The 26,862-nt window shown below is 40.4% G+C and overlaps 1 protein-coding gene across 1 annotated transcript in view; it reads left to right on the top strand.

The window, feature by feature from the left end:
* The first annotated feature begins 223 nt into the window (after positions 1 to 223).
* LOC102972133 (coiled-coil domain-containing protein 170-like) overlaps positions 224 to 26,862 on the top strand; it is a 38,164-nt gene continuing 11,525 nt past the window's right edge. The window contains exons 1-5 of the mRNA XM_042989265.1: positions 224 to 502; positions 7,337 to 7,465; positions 14,936 to 15,192; positions 23,055 to 23,190; positions 26,152 to 26,352. Of these exons, the coding sequence (XP_042845199.1) occupies positions 365 to 502; positions 7,337 to 7,465; positions 14,936 to 15,192; positions 23,055 to 23,190; positions 26,152 to 26,352 (861 nt within the window). The 5' untranslated portion in view covers positions 224 to 364. The remainder of the gene's footprint in view (positions 503 to 7,336; positions 7,466 to 14,935; positions 15,193 to 23,054; positions 23,191 to 26,151; positions 26,353 to 26,862) is intronic.

Genomic DNA, 26,862 nt, shown 5'->3' with positions numbered 1-26,862 from the left:
GAAACTGAAAATGAAGGCTATTTGCAAGTCTTATTTCCATAGATATGATTCATAAGTAGCATTTAAATATGATATGAGTACATATATATATACGTTAGCAGGCTGTTTCCACCAGTTACAATTTAAACCATGATTTGCTCTTTAGAAGGTAGATCTGCCTTGTCTCCAAGCAACAGGTTCAGCAGGCATCTCCTTCTCAAGTCTGGCTAAGGTGTGTGGATCTGAAGTGGAACCTTCCTAAAGACATTGTTATTGATGCTGGGCATACCTCAGCAGCAATTCCTGACTGCTCTATGCAGACTCTCCTTGGAAGCACCTTGGATCACCACTACTAGATCTGTTTCATGCTTCTTTTATCTCCAACATGTCAGGCCCTCTCCAGTTTTTAAACCACTCAGATCCAGGAAGCCTTGCTACTGGCCAAAGCAAAGGGCTCCACGAGGCTAAGCCATCAAAAGCCAAGCATCTATCAGCTCACACATCTCAGAAAAATAGCCCAGTGGTGAGTTGTACGCTGGCATTTATTTTTTTGCCCTGTTCTTAGAAGACAGAGGTACAACAACGCCTGCACAATTGAGGGCCAGGGGAAAGGAAAGTCCAGTTCTGTTTGCCCACCTGCCTGTGCGAGCACCCTTTTATGTCTTTGCTAGTGACTGATCTAAGATGTGAGGTCAAATGAACTCTCATTTCTTTTGATTCCCGGCTTGACTCTAGAATAAGGAACAGTGAAGCAACTCAATCTAATGGAACCTCAAAGTGGATTTTGTTTATATTTGCCTTTTTGGTGGTTCTGACATTTCACTGAGGCCCAATAATCCCAAAACAACATAAAAATAGACTCTAACGGGCCTCTGAATTAATTTGATCCAACTCTATCATTTTCCAAATTAGGAAACAGCACTAGAGAGGCCACAGTGATTTGGGGGCAGAACTAAGTAGTCTTGAGTCCTGTTACCTTTTACCATATTACCTCCATATGCACCATATTACCTCCTTGGTTTACAGCCTTGTTTTATTAGCGCTAGACCCTAATGAGAATCTTTCTGAAGGTTACATATCCTCTTGCATCAGTTGATGTCCCTTCCATTGATGTTTTTAAGATCACTAGAAAGATCCACCTTATCTTTAGCATACAGCTCTTCGGGGATGACGTCTGAGCTTGGGGTGAAAATGCAGACTAGCGTAGTTTATTTCCTACTCCCCATATTGGGGTTAAATGAGAATCACAAGCTTAGTTGCTTTGCTAGGAGAGGAAATGTTTTACCGTAAAAATAAGTTGTGGATGAATGGATAAAGAAATGTTACATATACATGTATATACACACGTACCCATTGCACAGATTTATATTTGACCCCCCGCCCCCCCCCCTCCCAGTTTGCTTCACTTCTTCTTTTAAAAGAGATTAAACTTGACTGGTAACAGTTGATGACCATTGTGTAACTTTTGATCCCATCCCCAGCTCTCGGGACGGATGATATAAAAAATTTAACAAGATCAGACATCAACCAGTAAGAATCTTTGCCATTCCTAGCACTGGAGCAGGCCTTGGAGTTTCTGCTGTTGAGCATTAGGTATCTTGGATACTAGACTGAAGTGGGGTGAGCACCCCCAGGGTCTGGGGTGGTGAGATATGGAGGTGTTAGGGAAGCTGCTATTTTTTTTTTTTAACTATTTATTTTGAGGTGGAGGGAGGGGCAGAGATCGAGAGGGAGAGAGAAGCCTAAGCAGGCTCTGCGCTGTCAGCACAGAGCCCGGTTAGGGGAAATGTGAGATCATGACCCCACCTGATACCAAGAGTTGGACACTCAGCCGACAGAGCCACTCAGGTGCCCCAGGCAGCTGCTATTACAAACCTCTGTGAAAGTGTTATTTGGCCATCTTGGGCCTTTTTTTTTTTTTTTTTTTTTTTTTCCATTTTGGGAGAGAACTCTTGTGAACTAAGTGTATATATAATCTTTATGTTCTTGCATATATATGAAGGCTTTTAATGTTTTGGGCATTTAAAAAATTATATAAATGGTATTCTAGACATAACTTTCTGCCATGCTATTTGCATTCAATCTTATGTTTTTGAAAGTTGTTCTTTTTGATTCACATTAGTTTAGTCTGTGAACGTTAACTGCTGCATAGAATTTCATTACAAATTAATATATCACATTTTTTATATATTTTAATTTCTGTATATATACAAGCCGCAGTTGCGTATTCTTTTACGGCATGCCTCCTTATCCATACCTTTTAAACTATGAAATAAAAAGTTTTCAAACTGTATTTGAAAGAACTATATACAAAAAATAAATTGTAGGTTGTATATTGCTTATTTTTATGAACCAAAAGCCTAACTGGAAATAATAGTTATTATTTTCATTTTTATTATTGGTGTTTTAAGTCTCAGTGATATTTCAAGGAAAAATAATGCTTATTTTTTGTACATGACTTTCTTAAATCCTGAAAGCTAACTATATTAGCTTTAGTCTTAAAAGGGAATAAAAAGACTGGGACACCTGGGTAGCTCAGTTGGTTAAGTGTCTGACTTCGGCTCAGGTCATGATTTCACGGTTTGTGAGTTGGGCCCCGAGTCGGGCTCTGTGCTGACAAGTCAGAGCCTGGAACCTGCTTCGGATTCTGTGTGTCTCTCTCTCTGCCCCTTCCCTGCTCATGCTCTGTCTCAAAAATAAAAAAGGATTAAAAAAAAAAAAAAACTAAAAAAAAAAAGAGGGAATAAAAAGAAATATTCCTTGTTTAAAAAAAAATAAATCTTAGTGAGATTGAAATGTACTAGTCTACGGCCATACCACCCTGAACGCGCCCGATCTCGTCTGATCTTGGAAGCTAAGCAGGGTCGGGCCTGGTTAGTACTTGGATGGGAGATTGAAATGTACTAAATAAGATAGCTAGCACATTTTAATCAGTTTACTCTTATTTTGGATCTCAGGTATGCTGTCAAGTTACTCATGTTAGTTCATGGTATATTGTCATCTTTCTGTGTCAGGTTGTGCTTTACTTTTTCCCCCATAATCTCCATTTGTATCCCATTTCAATCTAATATATTTGATATATGCCTTTGAATATATATACACATCTTTTAAAAATACGTGGCTTTGTTTTGTGTATGGATTTATTTTAAAAAATATGTCATGCTTAGAAAACTACAAAATGTATACACACAGATTAGATAACGAAACTAATACCTATGAACTTACTCCCTAGTTTCACAGAACATTGCCTTATCCGCTTCCTGTGTGCCCCTTCCTAACTAAATCCCTTTCCTCCCACCTAAACCTCAAAGTAGTAGATGTTTTGAATTCTGCATCTGTCATTCCTTGTTTCTTTTCCTAGTTAATCACCCATACATGTATCCCTAATCCATGTTTTTATCGGTTTTGAAAGTTGATTTGAATTGAATTATACTGCTTTCTTTTGTTACTTCTTTTGTTTTGTGAGTTTGTGTTGATGCAGTTATTAATAATTACTACAGTTATTAATAATTTTGGGGTGTCTGGGTGGCTCAATCAATTGAGCACCTGACTCTTGATTTTGGCTCAGGTCATGATCCCAGGGTCATGGGATCCAGCCCTGCATCAAAGAGATTCTCTTTTTCTTGGGGCACCTGGGTGGCTCCAGTCAGTTAAACATCAGACTTTATAGCTCAGGTCATGATGTCAAGGTTTGTGAGTTTAAGCCCCATGTTGGGCTCTGTGCCGACAGCTCAGAACTTACTTTGTATCCTCTGTCTCCCTCTTTCTCTGCCCCTCCCCTGCTGGTTCTCTCTCTCTCTTTTCTCTATCTCTCAAAATAAATAAACTTTAATTTTTTTTTAACATTTATTTATTTATTTTTGAGACAGAGAGAGACAGAGCATGAACGGGGGAGGGGCAGAGAGAGAGGGAGACACAGAATTGGAAGCAGGCTCCAGGCTCTGAGCTGTCAGCCCAGAGCCCGACGCGGGGCTCGAACTCACGGACCACGAGATCGTGACCTGAGCCGAAGTCGGATGCTCAACCGACTGAGCCACCCAGGCGCCCCGAAAAATAAATAAACTTTAAAAAAAAAGATTCTCTCTTTCTCTGCCCCTCTCCCCTGTTTGTGTGTGCTCTCTCTCTCTAAAATAAAAAAATAATAAATGAAAAATTAATTTCCATCACTATGCAGTATTTTATTGTATGACTATACCACATTATTTGCCTATTAAACTCTTAGTTGTCATATGGTTTTTCAGTTTTTTGCTTCAACTTATGTCGATAATCTTTGCTTTTAACTAGAAGGATTAGTTCATTTACATTTATAGATATTACTATTTGGATGTATATCTGTCATTACATTATGCATATTCTTTTTTTTGTTTTTTTCAATGTTTATGTTTGAGAGAGAGAGGGTGCAAGGCAGAGAAGAGCAGAGAGAGAGGCAGAGGAGCTGAAGCAGGCTCTGAGCTGTCAGCACAGATCCCATCATGAGGCACGAACTCAAGAACTATGAGATCATGACCTGAGCCAAAGTCAGACACTTAACTGACTGAGCCACCCAGACACCCCACATTATGCATACTCTATTGTCCCATTATATTTCTGTTTCCTTTTCCTCCTCTTCTCGTGCCAAAAACTGATTATGTTTTTGTTTTGTTGTATTTATTTTTTCATTCCATTTTTTCCTTTTCTACCAGTTTAAAAATTTTTTTTAATGTTTTACTTATTTTTGAGACAGAGAGAGACAGAGCATGAGCAGGAGAGAGAGAGGGAGACAGAGAATCCGAAGCAGGCTCCAGGCTCTGAGCTGTCAGCACTGAGCCTGACACGGGGCTTGAACTCACAGACTGTGAGATCATGACCTGAGCTGAAGTCGGTTGCTTAACTGACTGAGCCACCCAGGCACCCCATCCTTTTCTACTAGTTTAAAAGTTATATGACTACAGTTTTAGTAGTTATATTAACTATATTACATTATATACTTAACAAAGCTAACTGAAATCTTTGTTAACTCCTGAGAAATCTGAAGATTTTATACTGCTTTAAACTATTTTTCTCCTATCCATGTATATGCATTTTTTTGTCCTGCATTGGTTCTATTCTTTATTTTCAATCCCCTAAATCCTATTTTTAAAATTACTTAATGCTTCTTTAAATATATCCACATATTTACTGTTATTTTTTACTATTCTTGCTTGTATTTTAGACTTTGTAAGTTAATTTTCTATGTGAAATCTATCCTTTAGAATTTTCTTAAATGAGGGCATATTGGTAAATTCAGTTTTTGTTTCTCTAAAATGTCTTTAGTCTACCCCCCTATTAAAACATAATTTCATTCAGTATAGAATTCTAGCTTCCAGTTACAATATATCCTTGATTTGAAGAATTGCTACTATTTTATGCACTATTATAAAGTTTAAAAATGTTGCCACCTAAACTACCCACTATATGAAATGGCACCAACTTTAGATGCATCCCAGTTGCAGAGACTTGACAAGTTGTGTCTCTTAGAATCGGTGGAAATTTTTCTTAGCTATCATTTTGCAGTTTTCGATCTTCTGTATTATTGTTGAGAAGTCACTCACCAGTCCAACAGCTATTTCTTTGTAACTACCTGTCCTTTCTAATTATCTGCTTTTTAGATATTTCTTTGATGTTCTGCAATTTCATTATGAGTGTGTAGGTAAGGAATTCTTTTTATTTACTCTTCTTGGGATCTGCTAGACCACTTAGATTGATATCTTTCAACAATTCTGTAAAATTCTCAGACATTATGTTTTTAAATAATGCCTCTTCCTGTTCTTTAAATTATAAACTTCTTGAACTCCAAATAGACATATGATAGACCACTTCATGTTGTTTCTGTGCCTTTGAACTCTCTTTTATATTTACCATTTATTGTCTCCTGTATGCTGTCCTCTTGTTCCTTCCTATAAATCCGTTTATTCTTCAACTAGGCCTAATCTGTTTTTTAACATGTCCATTCCATTTTTAAATTAAAATTATGCTTTTAATTTCTAGAAATCTTATTTGGTTGTTTTTTCCATGACATTTATTCTTTGTGATCCTGTGACTTATTTATATTTTCCAAATTCCCTTTTCTTTCTTTCTTTCTTCCTTTCTTTCCGTCTTTCTTTCTTTTTTTCAGAGTGGTGCCCAATGTGGGGCTCAATGCCACAACCCTGGGACCATGACCTGAGCCAAAATCAAGAGCTGGATGCTCAAGTGACTTAGCCACCCAGGCAGCCCTCTTATTTTTTTTTTTAAATTTTTTTTTTTAACGTTTATTTATTTTTGAGACAGAGAGAGACAGAGCATGAACGGGGGAGGGTCAGAGAGAGGGAGACACAGAATCTGAAACAGGCTCCAGGCTCTGAGCTGTCAGCACAGAGCCCGATGCGGGCCTCGAACTCACGGGCCGCGAGATCATGACCTGAGCTGAAGTCGGCCGCTCAACCGACTGAGCCACCCAGGCGCCCCTCTTATTTTTTTATTAATGTTTTGTTTTGAAGTAATCTCCATACCCAACCTGGGGCTCAAACTCACAACCCCAAGATCAAGAGATGCATGCTTTACCGACTGAGCCAGCCAAATGCTCCTTTTTCATTTCTTTAAATAGTTAAACATAGTTATTTTGTATTCTCTTGTGCAATTCTGTTTCCTAGTATCTTGGTAAGCATAAAATTCTAAAACCTGGTAACTTTAGAAAAATGTATTTTGTTCTTTAGCACATTAAGCACCATGTGATAGATTTATATTTTTTTTAGAGATTTATGTTAATACATGTTTCTTGGTTTTATTTGAGTCATATAAACTTTGTTCTTAACAAAAATTGTACTAATTACAATTACACTTTGCACACCCTTTTGACAATAGGAGGAGATACTGTCATACAGGTAAATACTCCCTAAGTTTTACCCTCCATATAGGTATGGAAAAAACAAAATTGACACTGATTTACTAAAATCAGATTTTAAAAAATCAATTTGTATAATAATAAAATGCATAGGAATTGATTTGTAACCAAAAATAAAACAAATACATACTGGTAATTCTTTCATCAATGGCTTTCTAATAGTTCACGTCTCTATAAAGTTTTTATTGGATGTGATTTAACATTTCCCCAGATATCTCATATGTGTTGTCTTGATTCCTATACTCTTAGAAATTATACTTATTTAGATAAATAATATGGGCTACTTGCTATTTTCCTGAGACCTATTGCATTTGTTATCCCAGCACCTCAAAATAAATATTTTAAAGTTGTATTCTGTTTAAAGCTACTTAATTGCATCTATGTGAGTTCAAACATTGTTGGTTTTGATCAATAGGGTACACGTTCAGTTAATTAATTTGCAGTTTCTCTTTGTAGGCTTGTTTTGATCCACCTGTTAAAACGGTTCCCACCAAGAACCCAATGATGTACAAGAAAAGAGCAGCTGACCCAGTCTGTCCTGACCTTACTGCTTTGTTGGTGAAAAACAAGACTCTTTTAGCTGAGGTATATGGATTATCTGAAAATAAAGTGCCAAAGGAAAATGTATCCTCTGTAAAAGTAAGGAGAGAAACTTTTTTTTTTCAGAGACAGAGAGAGAAGGGAATGCACGTGGAGGCGGGGCAGAGAGAGAGGGAGAGAGAATCCCAAGCAGGCTCCGTGCTATTAGTGTGGAGCCCTAAGTGGGGCTCAGACTCATGAGCCATGAGATCGTGACCTGAGCAGAAATCAAGAGTCAGACTAAACAACTGAGCCACCCAGGTGCACCAGAGAGAGAAACATTCTGATAAGGGACTCATAACTCAGTTGTGCTTTTTTTCTAAATTTTGAACTGTCTTATTACTGAGGAACACTAATTTAGACCCAAATCTGTTTGCTTTTTTACCAGATAAATCCTTTTGAAGATGGTACATAGTTAGATACTTTTGAGTGGACCACTGAATGCTGTAGTGTTAAAATCGTGCTAGGAACTGCCATGCTCAAAACTTATGTAAAGATACTAATCAATTACATGTATTATGCGTTTTTTAATGGAAAGATTGAGTTCCTATTTAAAACAGCACCAAATGTCAAATATCCACTAGTCTTATATAATACTTGAGGAGACATCTGAGTAACATCAACAGTTGAAAAAGAAAGAAACCACATTTGTAGAAAATGCCTTGACTTTTCCCTTAACACCAGGTGATGAACTAGAGTGTAGTAATTTTTTTTTAATATTTATTTTTAAGAGAGAGAGAGAGAGCGAGCATGAGTGGGGGAGGGGCAGAGAAAGAGGGAGACACAGAATCCAAAGGAGGCTCCGGCTCTGAGCTGTCAGCACAGAGCCCTACGCAGGGCTCGAACCCACGAGCTGTGAGATCATAACCTGAGCTGAAGTTGGGCGCTCAACTGACTGAGCCACCCAGGCGCCCCAAGAGTGTAGGAATTCTTTAGTTGAGCTCAAGCACCCTCAGGCTATTTGTTGCAAGAGAGTCTCCCAGATAACCATGATTGAATCTCAAAGGCCACTATCATTGTTAAGGTACTGTGATGTGGCTGTTTATGCCTGCCCTGTCTCTATGGTTACCTTCAAGTAAAATATTCTGAATGCTTATATTGTGGGACACTGACCAGCCTTTCAAGTAAGTAGCTATATATGGCGTGTGCATGAGTTTGCTAGGGCTGCCATAAGAAAGGAGCACAGTCTAGATGGCTTAAATAATAAAAATTTTTCTCATAGTTCTGGAGGCTGGAAGTCTAAGACAAGGTATCAGCAGGATTAGTAGTACTCCTCCACCTCCTTCTTCTCCTACCAATACTGCAACTGCTACTTCTCCTCCCCCTCTTCCTCTTCCTCTCAGATTTATTGCCACATAATTGACATGTAACATTATGTAAGTTTGGGATGTACAATGTGATGTGGTTTTTTTTATAAATTTTTTAAATGTTTATTTTTGAGACAGAGAGAGACAGAGCACGAATGGGGGAGGGGCAGAGAGAGAGGGAGACACAGGATGTGAAGCAGGCTCCAGGCTCCGAGCTGTCAGCACAGAGCCTGATGCGGGGCTTGAACTCACAGACCGAGAGATTGTGACCTGAGCCGAAGTCAGACGCTTAACCAACTGAGCCACCCAGGTGCCCCTGTGATGTTTTTTTTTTTTGTTTTTTTTTTGTTTTTTTTTTAACGTTTATTTATTCTTGAGACAGAGAGAGACACAGCATGAACGGGGGAGGGGCAGAGAGAGAGGGAGACACAGAATCAGAAGCAAGCTCCAGGCTCTGAGCCATCAGCCCAGAGCCCGACTCGGGGCTCGAACTCGCGGACCGTGAGATCGTGACCTGGCTGAAGTCGGACGCTTAACCGACTGCGCCACCCAGGCGCCCCCCCTGTGATGTTTTGATGTACATATATTTTGCAAAATGATGATCGCAGTAAAGTTAGTTAATACCTCTATCACCTCACATAATGACTGTGTGTGTGTGTGTGTGTGTGTGTGTGTGTGTGTGTGTGTGTGTGTGTGTGGTGAGAAGGTTCATTTCTTCTGAGGCCTCTTTTCTTGGCTTATAGATAGATAGCCATCTATTCTCTGTGTCTTTATGAGGTTTTCCCTCTGTATCTGTGACCAAATTTCCTCTTCTTTTTTTTTTTTTATGTTTATTTTTGAGAGAGAGCATGTGCAAGTGGGGGAGGGGCAAGGGCCGGGCGGGAGCTGGGGCAGGAACAGAGAATCTGAAGCAGACTCTGTACTGACAGCAGTGAGCCCTATGTGGGGCTCAAACTCACAAACTATGAGATCATGACCTGAGCTGAAGTCAGATACTCAACCAACCGAGCCACCCAGGCGCCCCTAAACTTTCACTTCTTTCTGAGAACATCAGTCATACAGGATTATGGCCTACCCTAAAGATCTCATTTTAACTTAATTACCTCTTTAAAGATCCTGTCCTCAAATATAGTCACATTCTGAGTCCCTGGGGGTTAGCACTTCAACATGTGAAATTTTGAGAAGACAAAACTCAGCCTACAACAGGGGCCTGATTCCTTGGGCCTTCTTTTCTGCTATCTCATCTACCAATAGTCTGACTCCAGGTTTTATTGAAACATATAGATAAAGAAGGGCACCTGGGTGGCTCTGTTGGTTGTGTCCAACTCTTGATTTCGGCTCAGATCATGATCTCACAGTTGGTTCGTGAGTTTGAGCTCCAATCAGGCTCTGTGCTGATAGTACAGAGCCTGCTTGGGATTCTCTCTCTGTCTCTCTCTGTCTGTCTGTCTGTCTCTCTCTCTCTGTCCCTCCCCTGCTCACACTCATGCACACTCGTTCTCTCTCACAAAATAAATAAACATTAAAAAATAAATAAATAAACATAGGGGTGCCTGGTGGATCAGTTGGTTAAGTGACCAACTTTGGCTCAGGTCATGATCTCATGGCTGGTGAGTTCAAGCCCCACGTGGGGCTCTGTCTCTCTTTCTCTCTCAAAAATAAAATTTAAAAAAACATGAAAAAAATAAATATACAGGGGCGCATGGGTGGCTCAGTCGGTTAAGTGTCCGACTTCGGCTCAGGTCATGATCTCACAGTTTGTGGGTTCAAGCCCCACATCAGGCTCTGTGCTGACAGCTCAGAGCCTGGAACCTGTTTCAGATTCTGTGTCTCCCTCTCTCTGCCCCTCCCCCACTCTCACTTTGTCTCACCTTGTCTCTCAAAAATAAATAAATGTAAAAAAAATTTTAAATAAATATACAGATATATAGATAAATATATTTCTTTTAATTCTATTTATTCTAAATTTTTCCCTCTTTTAGTATATGGAGGTGAATAGAGATTAAATTGAAGTGGTGGAGTTTATATAAATGCAATCCATTTTATGACACTGGAGAGATTTCTTAATTTGTCTTTTTTTTTTTTTTTTTTCCCACAGAAAAATATAATGCCAAATCCCTGAAAACCTTAGCAGTTTTAGTATGGGTAACATTATTGTTCTTGTCCGCAGTATAACTTACTACTAATATTTAACAAGTTAGAGATTTAAAAAAATTTTTTCTTTAGTGTTTATTTATTTTTAAGAGAGGGACAGAACATGAGCAGGGCAGGGGCAGAGAGAGGAGACACAGAATCTGAAGCAGGCTCCAGGCTCTGAGCTGTCAGCACAGAGCCTGATGCAGGGCTGGATCTCACAAGCTACGAAATCCTGACCTGAGCCCAAGCTGGACACTTAACCAACTGAACCATCCAGGTGTCCCTTGGGATTTTTGATAATTCAGATTTGGAGTAGATTAAGGTTTATCTATGCCTAATTCATAAAGAAGGCTTTTAAACCAAATTGTCAACAAAAGATCATAGGTTTTAAACCTTCTCTAAAGAAAATATGTAAGTTATTTTCAAGAATTTCAAAGTACTTTTTAAAAGCAATTCTCTACATGTACATAAGTCATTGGTAACTATAAGTATGTTTAATCTATTTATCAAAACACATATGAAAGGCTCTACAAGATATCATTTTGACTTGGTTTTTGATAGTATATGTATTAAAAAGTATTCCGTAGGGGCGCCTGGGTGGCTCGGTCGGTTAAGCGTCCGACTTTGGCTCAGGTCATGATCTCGCGGTCCGTGAGTTCGAGCCCCGCGTCGGGCTCTGTGTTGACAGCTCAGAGCCTGGGGCCTGTTTCAGATTCTGTGTCTCCCTCTCTCTGACCCTCCCCCGTTCATGCTCTGTCTCTCTCTGTCTCAAAAATCAATAAACGTTAAAAAAAAATTTTTTTTTAATAAAAAAAATAAAAAAAAATTAAAAAAAAGTATTCTGTATCACTTATTGGGATTTTCTGAATTTAATAAAAATTGGTGACTGTTATTGCATGGTTTCTCAGTGTTAAAGTTATTTCAATGTTTTATTTATTTATTTATTTTTGAGAGAACACAAGCAAGGGGGGGGGGGGGGACAGAGGATCCAAAGCGGGCTCTGTGCTGACAGCAGCAAGCCATATGTGGGGTTTGAGCTCACAAACCCATGAGGAACCTTGAGATCGTAACCTGAGCTGAAGTCAGACGCTTAACCAACTGAGCAACCCAGGTGCCCCTAAAGTTATTTAAAAAAAAGAGTCCAGTGATTTCAACAGAATATCTTCAACATGAGTCATCTTTCTCTTTTCCAATAACCTATTATTTAATTCCACAGGAACACAATTGTCTTGATAAGCCAGTTTATTCTCTTCACTGCATGCATTTAAATTTTTTTGTTATAATCAACTTCATTTCTTTGTGGGACATTATCATGTGTTTCTGCCCAATAATGGAGACACAGGTGCAAGAAGGGCTATATTTAGGAAAAGCCAGATATAGAAGTGATGAATATTAAAGTATTCAGTTGGTGATTGTATTGTCTAATTTAGGCATTGTGATGTTGAACTAAAACTCTTGCATAGTCAGGTACACTGCTGTAGTAATAAACAGGAGTTAAAGAACTTGTAAAAAAATGTTACTAATATGTATAATAAGGCCTGGTGTCCTAAAATAAATTTAGTGTGTTTTGCCAGTATTTTTAGTTTGATTTTTCATAGAAATTTTTATTTGTGAGGGCAATATGACTGTGTTCATGCAGATAAGATGCTTCTCTTCCTTTAGCTTGGTAATAAGGCAAATAGGAGAAACCTGGTGGATTCAGCTAGTTCTGGAGGGGGTGAATGGAGGCAATGTAAATTTTCCTGCTAAGGAAAAATATGTCAGAACCCATTATTATTAATTTTAAAATTGAAAATTTTATTGAGATAATTGAAGAATCATTTGCAGGTTTTTTAAAATTTTTTTTAACATTTATTTATTTTTGAGACAGAGAGAGACAGAGCATGAATGGGGGAGGGACAGAGAGAGAGGGAGACACAGAATCAGAAGCAGGCTCCAGGCTCTGAGCCATCAGCCCAGAGCCCAACGCGGGGCTCGAACTCACGGACCATGAGATCGCGACCTGAGCTGAAGTCGGATGCTCAACTGACTGAACCACCCAGGCACCCCTATAATGTTACATCTAATTTGCCCTTTTCCCTCCTCTCTTACTAGTTCATAAGGATCTTATACAGCCTATTAAGAAATTTGAACAAATTAGGTTAAATCAAAAGGTAATTGACCCCTGGGGCACCTGGGTGGCTCTGTCAGTTAAGCATCTGACTTGATTTCAGCTCAGGTCATGATCTCACGGTTGGTGGGATCCAGCCCTGCGTGAGGCTCAGCACTGACAGTGAGGAGCCTGCTTGGGCTTCTCTCTCTTGCTCTCTCTCTGCCCCTCCCCCCACTCATGTGAGCTCTCTCTCTATATATTAAAATAAACATTAAAAAAAAAGTTAACTGACCCCTGAATATTAGCAGTACCTCAATTTTCTCCATCTAGTGAACTTTCTTCACTTATCAGATAGAAGAGCAGAGGTTTAAAAAATGATACCAAGGGGCACCCTAATGACCAGTCAGTTGAGCAGCTGACTCTCAGTTTTGATCTCAGGGTCATGGGATCAAGTCCTGCATCAGGCTTCCCCCTGAATGTGGATCCTGCTTAAGATTCTCTCTCTCTCTCTCTCTCTCTCTCTCTCCATCTGCCTCCTCCCCCACTTGCTCTCCATTCTAAAATTTAAAATTTTTTATTTTATTTTATTATTTAAACAATTTTTAATGTTTATTTATTTTTGAGAGAGAGGGAGAGACAGACAGAGTGCAAGCAGGGGAGCGGCAGAGAGAGAGGGAGAGAGAATCCGAAGCAGGCTCCAGGCTCTGAGCTGTCAGCACTGGGTCTGACATGGGGCTCAAATGCACAAACCACGAGATCATGACCTGAGCCAAAGTCAGATGCTCAACCGACTGAGCCACCCAGGCACTCCTAAAATAAAAAAAAAATTTTTTTTTAATGCTACCAAAAGATAAATAAGTCACCTGACAGCAGCCATGCACTCTGCCTCTCCAATCTCTTTTTGGTCTTTCTCAGCGGTTTGTGGCTGTCTTCTGTTGCTTCCTCTCTCGCAAGCCATCACTCTTGCTTCTCTTCATAACTTTATGATCTTTTCTTTCCTTTATTTGCTTTAAAATAATATATACTCAGTATAAGCCTCATTCTTTCTCCTGACTCTCCTATGCAACCATTTCACTGATGAGCACAGATAAGGCCAGGAAACAAGTGGTGTAAACATAGCTTTTAAGGAGAGAGGCCTCTGAACATACTCCCCTTCACAACCAACATAAAGTAACACGTCTACGGCCAAAGCATTAAGTGTTTCTTTTCTGCTAGGTGTCATAGAATTCATTATTGGTGTGATTTACTCTCACAACAAAATTTGAACAACTTTAATGTTGATGAGAATAAAATCGCTTATTCTAATGTGTCATTTTAATGGTTTTTGTTGTTGTTGTGGTTGTTATTGTTGTTTAATTATGCTGCTTCAGGAGTCCCTGGGTGGTTCAGTCGGTTAAGGGTCTGACTCTTGATTTAAAGGCTCAGGTCATGATCTCAGTGTTCATGGGATCGAGCCCCGCGTGGGCTCTGTGCTGACAGCAGCACAGAGCTGCTTGGGATCCTCTCTCTCCCTCTCTCTCTATCTCTCAAAATAAATAAATAAATGTTTAAAACAATTACACTCTTCAGGGGCGCCTGGGTGGCTCAGTCAGTTGAGAGTCCAACTCTTTTTTTTTTTTATTGAGAGTCCAACTCTTGATTTTGGCTCAGGTCATGATCTCAGGCTCATGGGATCTGTGCTGTTACTGCAGACGCTGCTTGGGATTCTTTCTCTCCCTCTCTCTCTCTGCCCCTCCCCAACTCTTGCTTTCTGTTTCAAAATAAATAAGTAAACTTAAAAAAAAAAAATGAGTGTAACACTGGAATATACTGTTAGGAGATTTGAGAATCTTCATTTTATTGTATAATAAGTTATAACTGAAATATCCATAATGATTTAAAGTCATGAATTTTCTAAAACCAACATTATGATTTTAAGTAACATTTTCCCTTTCTGAATAGCTAAGAAACCTTCAAAACAAGCTCTTCATAAAAGAAACTTCATTGCAAGAGATGAAGAGTGAGCTAGAAAGTTACAAACGAAATAACGTGCATCAGTCTTCCCAGATAATGTCCCTGAAAGAGGATATCAAGGACCTAGAGGAACTTATCGCTTCTCTAACCAGAATTAAATCTTTGAAAAACACCAATATTCAGAATCTTGAAAGAGGCAACTGGGATCTAACTGAAAAAATTATAGAACTGGAAAACAATCTAAGGTAGGAAATGTTCTAGTTTGTTTTCAAACATCTCATTTGTCATAATGAGTTTGCAAATAGTATATAAACTCCATATTCCTGATGGATCACAGAATTTAAAACGCAGAGAGACAGAGCATGAGTGGGGGAGGGGCAGAGAGAGAGGGAGACACAGAATCAGAAGTAAGCTCCAGGCTCTGAGCTGTCAGCACAGACCCGGATGTGGGGCTTGAACTCACCAACCGTGAGATCATGACCTGAGCGGAAGTCGGTCGCTCAACTGACTGAGACACCCAAGCGCCCCTCAATGTATTTTTTTAATTTTACTTTTGAGAATGAGAGAGTGAGGGGGAGAGAGAGAGAATGGGCGAGGGACACAGAGGTGAAGAGAGAATCTTAAACAAGCTCCTTGCTCAGTGTGGAGCCTGACACAGCTCTTGATCCCACAAACCCATGATCCACAATCAGGATCATGACTTGAACCGAAATCAAGAGTTGGATGCTCAACCAACTGAGCCACACAGGCGCCCCTCAATGTATTTTTGAATCCAATTTGCTCCTATTTGGTGGGAATTTTTGCATCTATGTTCATCAGGGATATTAGCCTATAGTTTTCTTTTTATGTAGTGTCTTTGTCTGATTTTGGTATCAGGACTCATATTTGGAAGCTTTCCTTCCTCTTCTGTTTTTTGGAATATTTTGAGGAGAATAGACATTAACTCTTCTTTAAATGTTTAGTAGAATTCACCTTTGAATCTATCTGGTCCTAGACTTTTGTTTATTCAGAGATTTTTATTTTTTTTAAATTTTTTTTAACGTTTTTACTTATTTTTGAGACAGAGAAAGACACAGCATGAATGGGGGAGGGGCAGAGAGAGAGGGAGACACAGAATCGGAAGCAAGTTCCAGGCTCTGAGCCATCAGCCCAGAGCCCGACGCGGGGCTCGAACTCGTGGACCACGAGATGGTGACCTGGGCCGAAGTCGGACGCTTAACCGACTGAGCCACCCAGGCGCCCCTATTCAGAGATTTTAAAAATTTTGTTATTACTGATTAAATTTTGTTACTAGTAATCTGTTCAGATTTTCTATTTCTTCCTGATTCAGTTTTGGAAAATTATATGTTTCTAGGAATTGATATATTTCTTCTAGGTTGTCCAATTTTTTGGCATATGATTTTTTGAGTAGTCTCCTATAATCCTTTTTATTTTTGTCATGTCTATTGTTTCTTCTCCTCTTTCATTTCTGATTTATTTGTTTGTGTCTTCTCTCTTTTTTTTCTTGATGAGCCTGGTTAAAGGTTTATCAATGTTTTATTTATCTTTTCAAAGTAATAGTTCTCAGTTTCACTGATCCTTTCTTTTTTCTTTCTTCTCTCTTTCTTTTTTGTCTCTATTTCATTTATTTCTACTTCAATCTTTATTATTTCCTTCCTTCTACTAAACTTGGACTTTGTTCTTCTTTTTCTAGTTCCTTTAGGTGTAAGATTAGTTTGTTTATTTGAGATTTTGTGTTTGTGTGTTTCTTGAGGTGGACCTGTACTGCTGTAAATTTCTGTCTTAAAACTGCTTTCATTGTGTCCTCAAAATTTTGGACCATAGTGTTTTCATTTTCATTTGTCTCCACGTATTTTTTTATTTCCTCTTTGATTTTTTTAAATTGACCTATTGACTGTTTAGCGGCGTGTTGTTTAGCCTCCATTTGTGTTTTTTTTCTAGTACATTCTTATGATTCTTTTAATTTCATACCATTGTGGTCAGAAAAGATGCATGATATGATTTCAATCTTCTTAAATTTATTGAGACATGCCTTGTGGCCTAATGTGTGATCTATCCTGGAGAATGTTCCATAGGCTCTTGAAAGGAATGCATAGTGTTGTTTTGGATAGAATGTTCTGTATATATCTGTTAAGTCCATCTGGTCTAATATGTAATTCAAAGACACTGTTTCCTTATTGATTTTATGCCTGGATGATCTATCCATTGATGTGAGTGAGGTGTTAAAGTTCTCTACTATTATTGTACTACTGTTAATTTCTCCCTTTACGTCTGCTAATGTTTTCTTTATGTATTTAAGCTCCAATTTTGGGTGTATAGATATTTACAGTCATTATATACTCTTGGTGGATTGACCACTTTATCTTATGTAATGTCCTTCTTTATCTCTACTTACAATCTTTGTTTTAAAGTCTATTTTGTCTGTTATAACTATTGCTATCTTGGCTTTTTTTCTTCTCTCATTTCTATTTGCATGGTGTATCTTTCTCTATCCTTTCACTTTCAGTCTGTGTAAGCCTTTAAGTCTGAAGTGAGTCCCTTGTAGGCAGCATATAGATAGCTCTTTTTTTTTTTTTAATCTAGCTGCCAACCTTTGTCTTTGGATTTGAAAACTTAGACCATTTACATTGAAAGTAATTATTGATAAGTATGTACTTATTTTCATTTTGTTGTTTTCTGGTTATTTTTGTAGTTATTCTGTCTCTTCCTCTCAAACTGTCTTTCCTTGTGATTGATGACTCTCTGTAGTGTTATGCCTGAATTCTTTTTCTCTATTTTTTGTGTATTCATCATAGGTTTTGAGTTTGTGGTTACCTTGAGGTTCATATATAGGGCCCTAAGTTTTTGGCAGTTTATAGTAAATTGATTGAAATTTGAACACATTCTAAAAGAACTTCTTTTTTACTCTCCTCCACATCTTATGTATATGCTGTCGTATATTTTGTATCTTCTTATTCATAATTGTCTTACTTCTAATTATAACCTTTTTTTTCCTACTTAACAAAGCCCCTTTAACATTTATTGTAAGCTGGTTTGGTGGTGATAAACTTTAACTATTGTTTGTCTGGGTAACTCTTTTTTTTTTAAGTTTATTTATTTGGGGGAGAGGGGAAGGAAGATCAGAAAGAGAGAGAGAGAGAGAGAGAGAGAGAGAATCCCAAGCAGGCTCCACACTGTTAGCTCAGAGCCTGATGTGGGGCTCGATCTCACAAACCATGAGTCCATGACCTGAGCCAAAATCAGGAGTCAGATACTAACTGACTATGCCACCCAGGCACCCCTGTTTAGGAAATTCTTTATCTCTTCTTCAATTCTGAATGATAACCTTGACAGGTAGCATATTCTTGGTTGTAGGTTTTTTTCCTTTCAGCTCTTTGAATATATGCCACTCCTTTCTGGCCTGCAAAGTTTTTGTTGCAGAATCAGCTGATAGCCTATGGGGTTTCCCTTGTATGTAACTAGTTGCTTCTCTCTTGCTGCTTTTAAAATCTCTCTTTATCTTTAACCTTTGACATTTAATTATTTTATTATGTGTTGGTGATATGGACCTCCTTAAGTCATCTTGTTTGGAGCTCTCTGTGATTCCTGAATCTGGATGTTTGTTTCCTTTCTCCAGTTAAGGAATTTTTCAGCTATTATTTCTTCAAAAAAAAATTTTTCCCCTTTCTTCTTCTGAGACCCCTATTATGTGAATGTTTGCTTGCTTGATGTTATTCAAGAGATCCCTTAACCTATCCTCTTTTTGTTTTAAGTTTATTTTACTTATTTTGAGAGAGAGAGAGAGTGAGCAGGGGAGGGGCAGAGAGAGAGGGGTGGGAGAGAGAGAGGATCCCAAGCGGGCTGTCAGCACAGAGCCTGACATGAGGCTCAAACTCATGAACTGTGAGATCATGACCCGATCCAAAATCCAGAGTCAGTTGCTTAACTGACTGAGTTACCCAGGTACCCTATCCTCTTTAAAACTAGATTATTTTTTCTTTTGGCTGTTCAGCTAGGGTGATTTCCATTACCCTATCTTCCAGATTGCTGATATATTCTTCTGTATTCTCTAATCTACTGTTGATTGCCTTCTAATGTATTTTTCATTTTAGTTATTGTATTCTTCAAATCTGATTGGTTCTCTTTATGTTTTCTATCTCTTTATTGAAGTTTTCACTGAGTCTACTCTTCTTTCCAGTCTGGTGAGCATCTTTATGATAATTACTTTAAACTCTGTAGCAGGCATATTGCTTATCTCCATTTCATTTAGTTCTTTTTCTGGGGTTTTGTCTTGTTCATTTATTCAGAGCATATTCCTCTGTTTCCTCATTTTGCTGGACTGTCTGTGTTTGTTTCTATGAATTAGATGGAACAGCTACTTCTCCTAAACTTGCAGGAATGGTCTTGTATATGGTCATCTTCTGTGTAGACTGTATGTGGCTGGTGCCTTTGGCTGGCTGGCTGGAACTGTGTCTTCATGGGCTCGGGTCCCAGTGCACTCCATGCTGTGGCTACCCTGGTGGGATGGCTGGAGCGGAAGTGAGTGTGGGCCTGGGTGGTCCCAGGACTCTGTGTAGAAGGTGTCCCAGCAGGACAGCTGAAGCTGAAGTGAGCTCAAGCCAGTGGGTCCTGGGGTCCTTCACACAAAGTGCCCTGGCAGGGCAGCTGGAGCCACAGGAGGGCATGGCCCAAGGGTCCAGGGGCACCTCATGTAGGAAGTGTCCCAGTGGGATGTCTGGAACTGAGGTGAGGCATGTGCTGCACAGGATCAGCCTGGGAGGATACCTGAAGCAGAAGTAGGTGAAAGCTAGGGTGTCCTGAGGTGTTCAGTGAAGAGTGTGCCCTATTGGGGTGATTAAAACGGAGGCCAGCATGGGCCAGGTTGTCCCAGGATATTCTGTACAGAGGGCTCCCTGGTGGGGTGGCTGGAGCCGATGTGAGGGGTGGGCTTGGGGTCTCAGGGTGCTCCATACAGGAGGTGTTTTGGCAGGGCAGCTGGAGCTAAAGTGAACACGGGCTAGGGGTTCCCAGGGTGCTCCATGCACGGGACATCTTAGCAAGGCAGCTGGAGCCAAAGTAGGCATTAGCTAAGAGGTCCCAGAGTGCTCTGTGTCAGGGGTCCCCTAGCAAGCTATCTGGAGCTGAAGTGGTGTGGGCCTGGAATTTTCCAAGGAGGTGCTTTGTGCCTGTGTCACCTTGGCATGATGGTTGGAGCCATAGTGAGTGCTGGACCGGGGGTGTCCCAGTGTGTGTCATGCTGGGGCCATCTTTGTGTGACAGCTGGGGTTGGCGGGCTAGGGGCCTGGGGCTCACTGAGGTGGTAGGCTGGCTATGGTGCCTGGACCTTGTTCCCGTCCACATTATCAAGTTGGATGGGGAACATAACTGTGGTGTTCACCAGCCCTTTCAACCTGGAAAGTTCTAGCAGGTCCCCCTGCTGTCTGTTAGAGTTCTAGGACTGGCTCTTTTATATTTGGTTCCTCTTTTAAACTGTGGCTTTTCTGTGCCCCACGGTGTCTGAGGCTGGTGTTTGGCCAGGGGCATGGGGCTTGTTGACATGACAGGCTGGCCATGGAGCCTGGACCCTGTCCTATCTGCACCATCCAGGTAGAAGGGGAAGGTAAACCATGGTGCTCCCCAGCCCCTCTGACCCAGCAAAAGCTTTACCTGTTCCCTCACTGCCTAGCGAGATTCTAGACCTAGCTCCTTTACACCCTAGCTGCTCTTTTAAACCGTGGCTTCTCCTCCATGCCCCAGGGTGTCTGGGGCTGGTATGGGCCCAGGACCCAGTGGGCCCAGGCTCGCTGGGGTGGCAGGCCAACGAGGGGTTTGGAACCCTGCTCCCATCCACATCCCCACCGTGGTGGAGGGGGAGCACAGACTATGCTACCCAGAGAGAGTTCCAACAGCTCTCTCACCACTGGGCAAGGTTCCAGGGCCAGTTCCTCCACATTCCAGTTGCTTTTCCAACCTTCAGCTTTCCCTCCAAGCCCCAGGGCATCTGGACCTGGTGTGGGCCAGTGACCCGGAGCTTGCAGGGGTATCGGCTACTCTGTCTGTCCTGCCTCTCCATGTGGTCACCCCATCCTCTGTTGTATAGAAGCTGCTCAGTCAGCCCTCAGCTCCCCCTAGGGCAGAATTGCTGTACAGATCGATGTAGACCTGGTGCCTCCATGGAGGAGGTGAGCCCAGGGTCTTCCCATGTCACCATCTTGGACTGGAACCTCCCCTAGTGTTTCCTATAAAGCATTTCTTCTGACAGTCTTTCTGTTTTTTCTTCTTCTTCTGAAACTATATTATTTCATTTTCATTTTTTGAAGGTCATTTTTTGTTTTGGTTTGTGTTACTGAGTACAAAATTTGGGGTTGCCAGTATTTTTTTCTTTCAGCACTCTAAAATGTCATCTGGTTATCTTCTGACATCTATAGTTTCTGTTGAAAAGTTATTTATCAGTCTTATTGCTGTGCCTTTGGAGGTAATAAGATGTGCTTTTTATTGGTAGCAATTTGACTATGATGTGTCTTAGTGTGGCTTTCTTTGTATCTGTCCTGCTTAGGATTTAAAGAACTTACTGAATCTATCAATTATGTCTTTCATCAGGTATGGAGTCTTGGGAATTATTTTTTCAAATATTGTTTTTTCCCATTCTGTCTCTACTCTCACTCTAGGCCTACTGTTATAGGTGTGTTAGACCTATTGAGGGTCTCCTGCATGTCTCTAATATAATCTTTTTTAAAAAAATTTTTAATGTGTTTATTTTTGGGAGAGAGAGACAAACAGATCATGAACAGGGAGGCACAGAGAGAGAGAGACACACACAGACTCTGAAGCAGGCTCCAGGCTCCGAGCTGTCAGCACAGAGCCCAATGTGGGGCTTGAACCTGCAAACCATGAGATCATGGCCTGAGCCAAAGTCAGACGCTTAACTGACTGAGCCACCCAGGCGCCCCTCTAATATAATCTTTTCGATTAAAAATTTGTTTGGATAATACAGGTAATTTCTTTTAACCTGACTCAAATTCACTAATTCTGTAAGCTGCAATTCTTAGACAGGAGAGGATCAAAAATGCACAAACAGCAACAAACAAAAATATGGAAGATCGGCTGAAACTTTGACCTAGCTATGGGTACAGGGTAGAAAATATTAACAATACCTAGCAATTGATAGGTAATCAAAACAAGAACCAAACACACACACACACACACACACACATACACACACCCACACCAAATAATTAGCTATTTGTATATTTGATAATAAAACAAGTTTTTACATATGTTCTTCTCTATTGCTGCATCATTATTCAAATTCCCTTTCCTCTCATTAAATCCCAGTGGAAGAGCCATCAGATATTATTAAAACAGGAGTCCTCGTACCTCTGTGGAACCTCCTGGTCATCACAATGTTACTAATAGTGGCAGGCAGATATTCATGCTCAAATTTCCCCGTGAAAAGGACAGTTTAAAAATTAACCTTCCCCAGGGGAACTACTAGAGGACCTAGCACTGGATTGTTTTCATCTCTATTTCTCTGCCATTTCTAGTTTCTCCCTAAAAATAGTTGGGTAACCGCACAGCTCTTTGCAAAAGTACATTTCTAACTTGATACATATATTTAATATATTTTAAGTGGGGATTGCTTATTTAATGATTATTATTTTTTAGAACTTTATTTTGAGAGAGAGCAGGGGAGGGTCAGAGAGAGGGAGAGAAAGAGAGAATCCCAAGCAGGCTCTGCACTGTCAGCGCAGAGCCCCACATGGGGCTCGAAATCACAAACCGCAAGATCATGACCTGAGCTGAAATCAAGAGTTGGACGCTTAACCGACTGAACCACCCAGGTGCTCTCTTTCATTATTTTTTTTTAATGTTTATTTATTTTTGAGATGGGGGCTGGCTGAGAGAGAGAGAGGGAAACACAGAATCTGAAGCAGGCTCCAGGCTCTGAGCTGTGAGCACAGCGCCCGACAAGGGGCTCGAACCTACAAGCCATGAGATCATGACCTGAGCCAAAGTCAGATGCTTAACCGACTGAGCCACCCAGGCACCCCAACTTTAATTATTTTTAATTGAAGTTTGAAAATTGAGTTGGTTTCATGATATTGTTACCCACCAATATTTTACACAGAGTCCATCTGTCTGAAAGAGAAAAGGCAGAGCGGAAAACAGGCCTTTTGGAGAAAAAGTTAGCAGGTGCTAATGGATTCACCCATCATATGAATATGAAAGGACAAGAAGATTCCTTGGATAGTTTCATGATGAAGGTGAGAATAAATATTGATTTTTCAAGAAACAGGATTTGCAAGACCTCGTGTTACTCTGAGAGATAATTGGCAAATGTTTAGTAGGTTGTTGGTCTGCTTCTGATCCTGGGGGGATGGGGAATGGGGGGGCGTGGGGGGGGGGGAATCAAAGGAAGCTGTGCAGTATGGTTGACCGAAAGCCTTTCTGAGGTACAGAGAGTAATCACAAGGTGGATCTAAGACCTCTGTGATAGAACCGTAAAAGGGATTGGAGCTGAGCGAGACCTGGGAGGAGCGGTGGTGATAAGAGAATGAAATGTCGGTGTTTTACATTTCTGGTGTGAGTTACCTCCTGCTGCTGCCAGCAGCTGGATTTTGGGCTCTGAATGTGTGTTGAAGGGCGGTGTAGGCAAAAGTCATTGAAACCGAGGCACAGAAATCACAAAGCTAAACTGGCAGATCATCTACATTCGACCTTGAAATTTAGAATTATGGCATGAGTTGGGTTTAGAAGGAAGAGATGAGCCTGGTCACTAGTAGAAAGCAATTCACCGGATGAATAGAGGTTTTATAGAAGAATGTCGGAGGATGGGAGCCAGGGAAGAAATACAAGCTTTTTTTTTTTTTTTTTTAGCCCTGACTATTTATAATGGAAGCAGGATGATTACAGGAGTACAAGGGAAAGGTTGGGGGAAAGAGGTGTGACTACTTTCATTTATACATCTATACATCTACATAGTCAAAGTTGTTGTTACTAAGTGATGTTATAGAACCATGATGAAGTCTTTGTAGAAATATCTGTTGCCCTCCTAACTTTTCATTAAGTGTCTTAGCATTCATTGACGGTCCTTGCCTGAATCAGTTATTTCATTAGATAGAAAATGCTGATTTTTAAATTTCTATCATTCCTTCTACATTTATTAGCTCAGAATTTTCTCTTTTTTTTGTTTTACATTTTTAATGTTTATTATTTATTTTTGAGAGAGAGAGAGGCAGAGCACGAGTGGGGGAGGGACAGAGAAAGAGGGAGACACAGAATCTGAAGCAGCTCCAGGCTCTGAGCTGTCAGCACAGAGCCCACTGCAGGGCTCGAACCCACAAACTGTGAGATCATGACCTGAGCTGAAACCAAGAGTCAGATGCTTAACCAACTGAGCCACCCAGGTACCCCCAGAATTTTCTATTAAGAGTTTAACTTCATAACTGAGGCTATTTGGTTAGCTGCTTCTCTAAGCTAAATTTCCTGTGTTCTCAAAACAATTTCTTCATACAGTCATTTTAATACCTCTTGATATTCCAGTTTGCTCTTTTGAGCATGCCCTCGTCTGTCTTATGACTCCATAACTCTTTATTTCTTTGGAAGACCTTTCTCCTGAAGTCTTGTATTATGACTATATTTCTATTTCAAGAAAACAAAAGGAAGTCAATGTCTCCATATTAAATTCCAAATGGGAAGTTTCACGTGTGTTGGCACGTTTAGGATATAGGGGAAGCTATCCTGACCAAGAACTTGGAGAGAGACAACATTTTTCACTCTGAAGGACCAAAAGATGGGAAGAAAATTTGGGATAAATGTCAGCAAGATTCAATCCAGAAGGAAAAACAAAAATATGAGTTGGACAGACCTTTGTATCCTTCCGTCTGGGAAACAAAAACTGCGCGATGTTACTGTCAGAAATTCCTCAGTCGGTTGGCTACTCTTCTGAGCACCAGTGTTGTCCCCACACTAGCCACGGAGGAAGCTGCGAAAGAGAGGGTTCAGGAAGTTGGTGCAAAGGAGCAATCTTGGAAGTCTGTTAAGTGTATTGACAGACAAGCCACCCTTTCAGATTTGTTTCTTTTAACATGTGGATTTTTTTATATTAGCCGAGTTAGTAAATTCCGTGGCTCTGAATTTTAATTTTGATTTCATTTTTATTACTACAATATAAAAGGGAAGAGGATGTCCATTATTACAGCAGAGGTAGTATAGTGTATTTGTGAAAAGTAGAGGGCCCCAGTATGAATCCCAGCTGAGCCATTGCCAGCTGTGTGCTCTTGGGCCGGTTCCTTATCCTCTCTGTACCTCGGTTTCATTTGTAAAATTTGGTGGAGAGGGGCGGGGTGGGGACTGGGAGGGCACAGTTCCTGTCTCACAGAGTGGTAAGGATTAAATGGATTAATACATGATAAATGCTTACTACGGTTCAGTGGAAGGTCAACGAATGCTAGCTTAAAGATAGTGGTGTGGTGGGGTGCCTGGGTGGCTCAGTCGGTCAAACATCCGACTTCCTCTCAGGTCATGATCTCGCGGTTCGTGGGTTCAAGCCCTGTGTCAGGCTCTGTGCTGACAGCTCGGAGCCTGGAGCCTGCTTCGGATTTTGTGTCTCCCTCTTTCTCTGCCCCTCACCTGCTCTCTCTCTCTCAAAAATAAATAAAAATTAAAAAAAATAGTGGTATGGTGAAGATATATATGTGTCCATCATGACTAAATACTGGTCAGTTCAGTCAATGGGGTAAAATATATTGTCAAGTCAGTCATTTGTTTGAATATACTGGCCGAGTCTATCAAAAGATTGAACCGGCAAGTTTAAGTGGCTATATATCTCCTTGTCACGTCCACATGATTTTAGTAAAATTTCATGCCTCTTCGCCCTAAAATTCAAACAAAGTTAGAACCTGCTTAAATTCAGTGTGTCGATAAAATCTGCTCAGTCTGTTTGTTGGGGAGTTCCATTTTTTTCTTTTACTTTTTGCTTAAAATTCATCACGCAGTTTTATTTCTCAATGCTAACTAAAATGTCTGATTTTGTATATCACACCTTTCGATTTCTTTTTCTAAAACCAGCTTCTACATGTCAAATCTTAGAAGTCTGCCCCATTCACCTATTTAGTAATGTGATGTCAGCACAATGTCAGTGTCAGTAGACCTCATACATAGTTTTGAATTGAAATAGAGGTCACAGACCGTCGGGAGCTTTGTCTATCCTTTTCTCCCTACAGAGGACAGCAGGTCTGCAGCAGGAAATCCAGATGCTCACCAAACGGCTGGAGCAGCTACGTGGCCACTCTGAAGAAGCCGCTGGAGAATTCTCCCAAATGGAAGAAAGGCAGAGGGAACAAAAAAGACCCTTGAAACGTCTGGAGGGAAACACTGCTATTAATGACTTTTTTCAAGAGAGATTAGAATTGCACAGGAAAAAAGTAAGAATTTCCTATATATAAAGCATTTCTTTGACAATGAAAATGATCGTATTTTATGGTATCATCTAACGTTTAAAGCTGTTGATAGTTAATATTAGAAAAGGGAGGAAAATCTGCTACAAACCTTTAAACCTTCTGTTTTTATCAAAAATCCTCTCCTTGGGGCGCCTGGGTGGCGCAGTCGGTTAAGCGTCCGACTTCAGCCAGGTCACGATCTCGCGGTCCGTGAGTTCGAGCCCCGCGTCAGGCTCTGGGCTGATGGCTCGGAGCCTGGAGCCTGTTTCCGATTCTGTGTCTCCCTCTCTCTCTGCCCCTCCCCCGTTCATGCTCTGTCTCTCTCTGTCCCAAAAATAAATAAAAAACGTTGAAAAAAAAAAAAAATCCTCTCCTTGGAAAGCCTGGGCAGCTTAATTGATTGGGCATCTGACTTCAGTTCAGGTCATGGTCTTGTGGTTCATGGGTTCCAGCCGCATGTCGGGCTCTGTGCTGACAGCTCAGAGCCTGCTTCAG

The sequence above is a fragment of the Panthera tigris genome, chromosome B3 (assembly GCF_018350195.1).
Source record: "Panthera tigris isolate Pti1 chromosome B3, P.tigris_Pti1_mat1.1, whole genome shotgun sequence".
NCBI classification, from domain to species: Eukaryota; Metazoa; Chordata; class Mammalia; order Carnivora; family Felidae; genus Panthera; species Panthera tigris.
The sequence above is the reverse complement of the archived record's forward strand: the minus strand, read 5'-3'. Positions and strand labels throughout refer to the sequence as shown.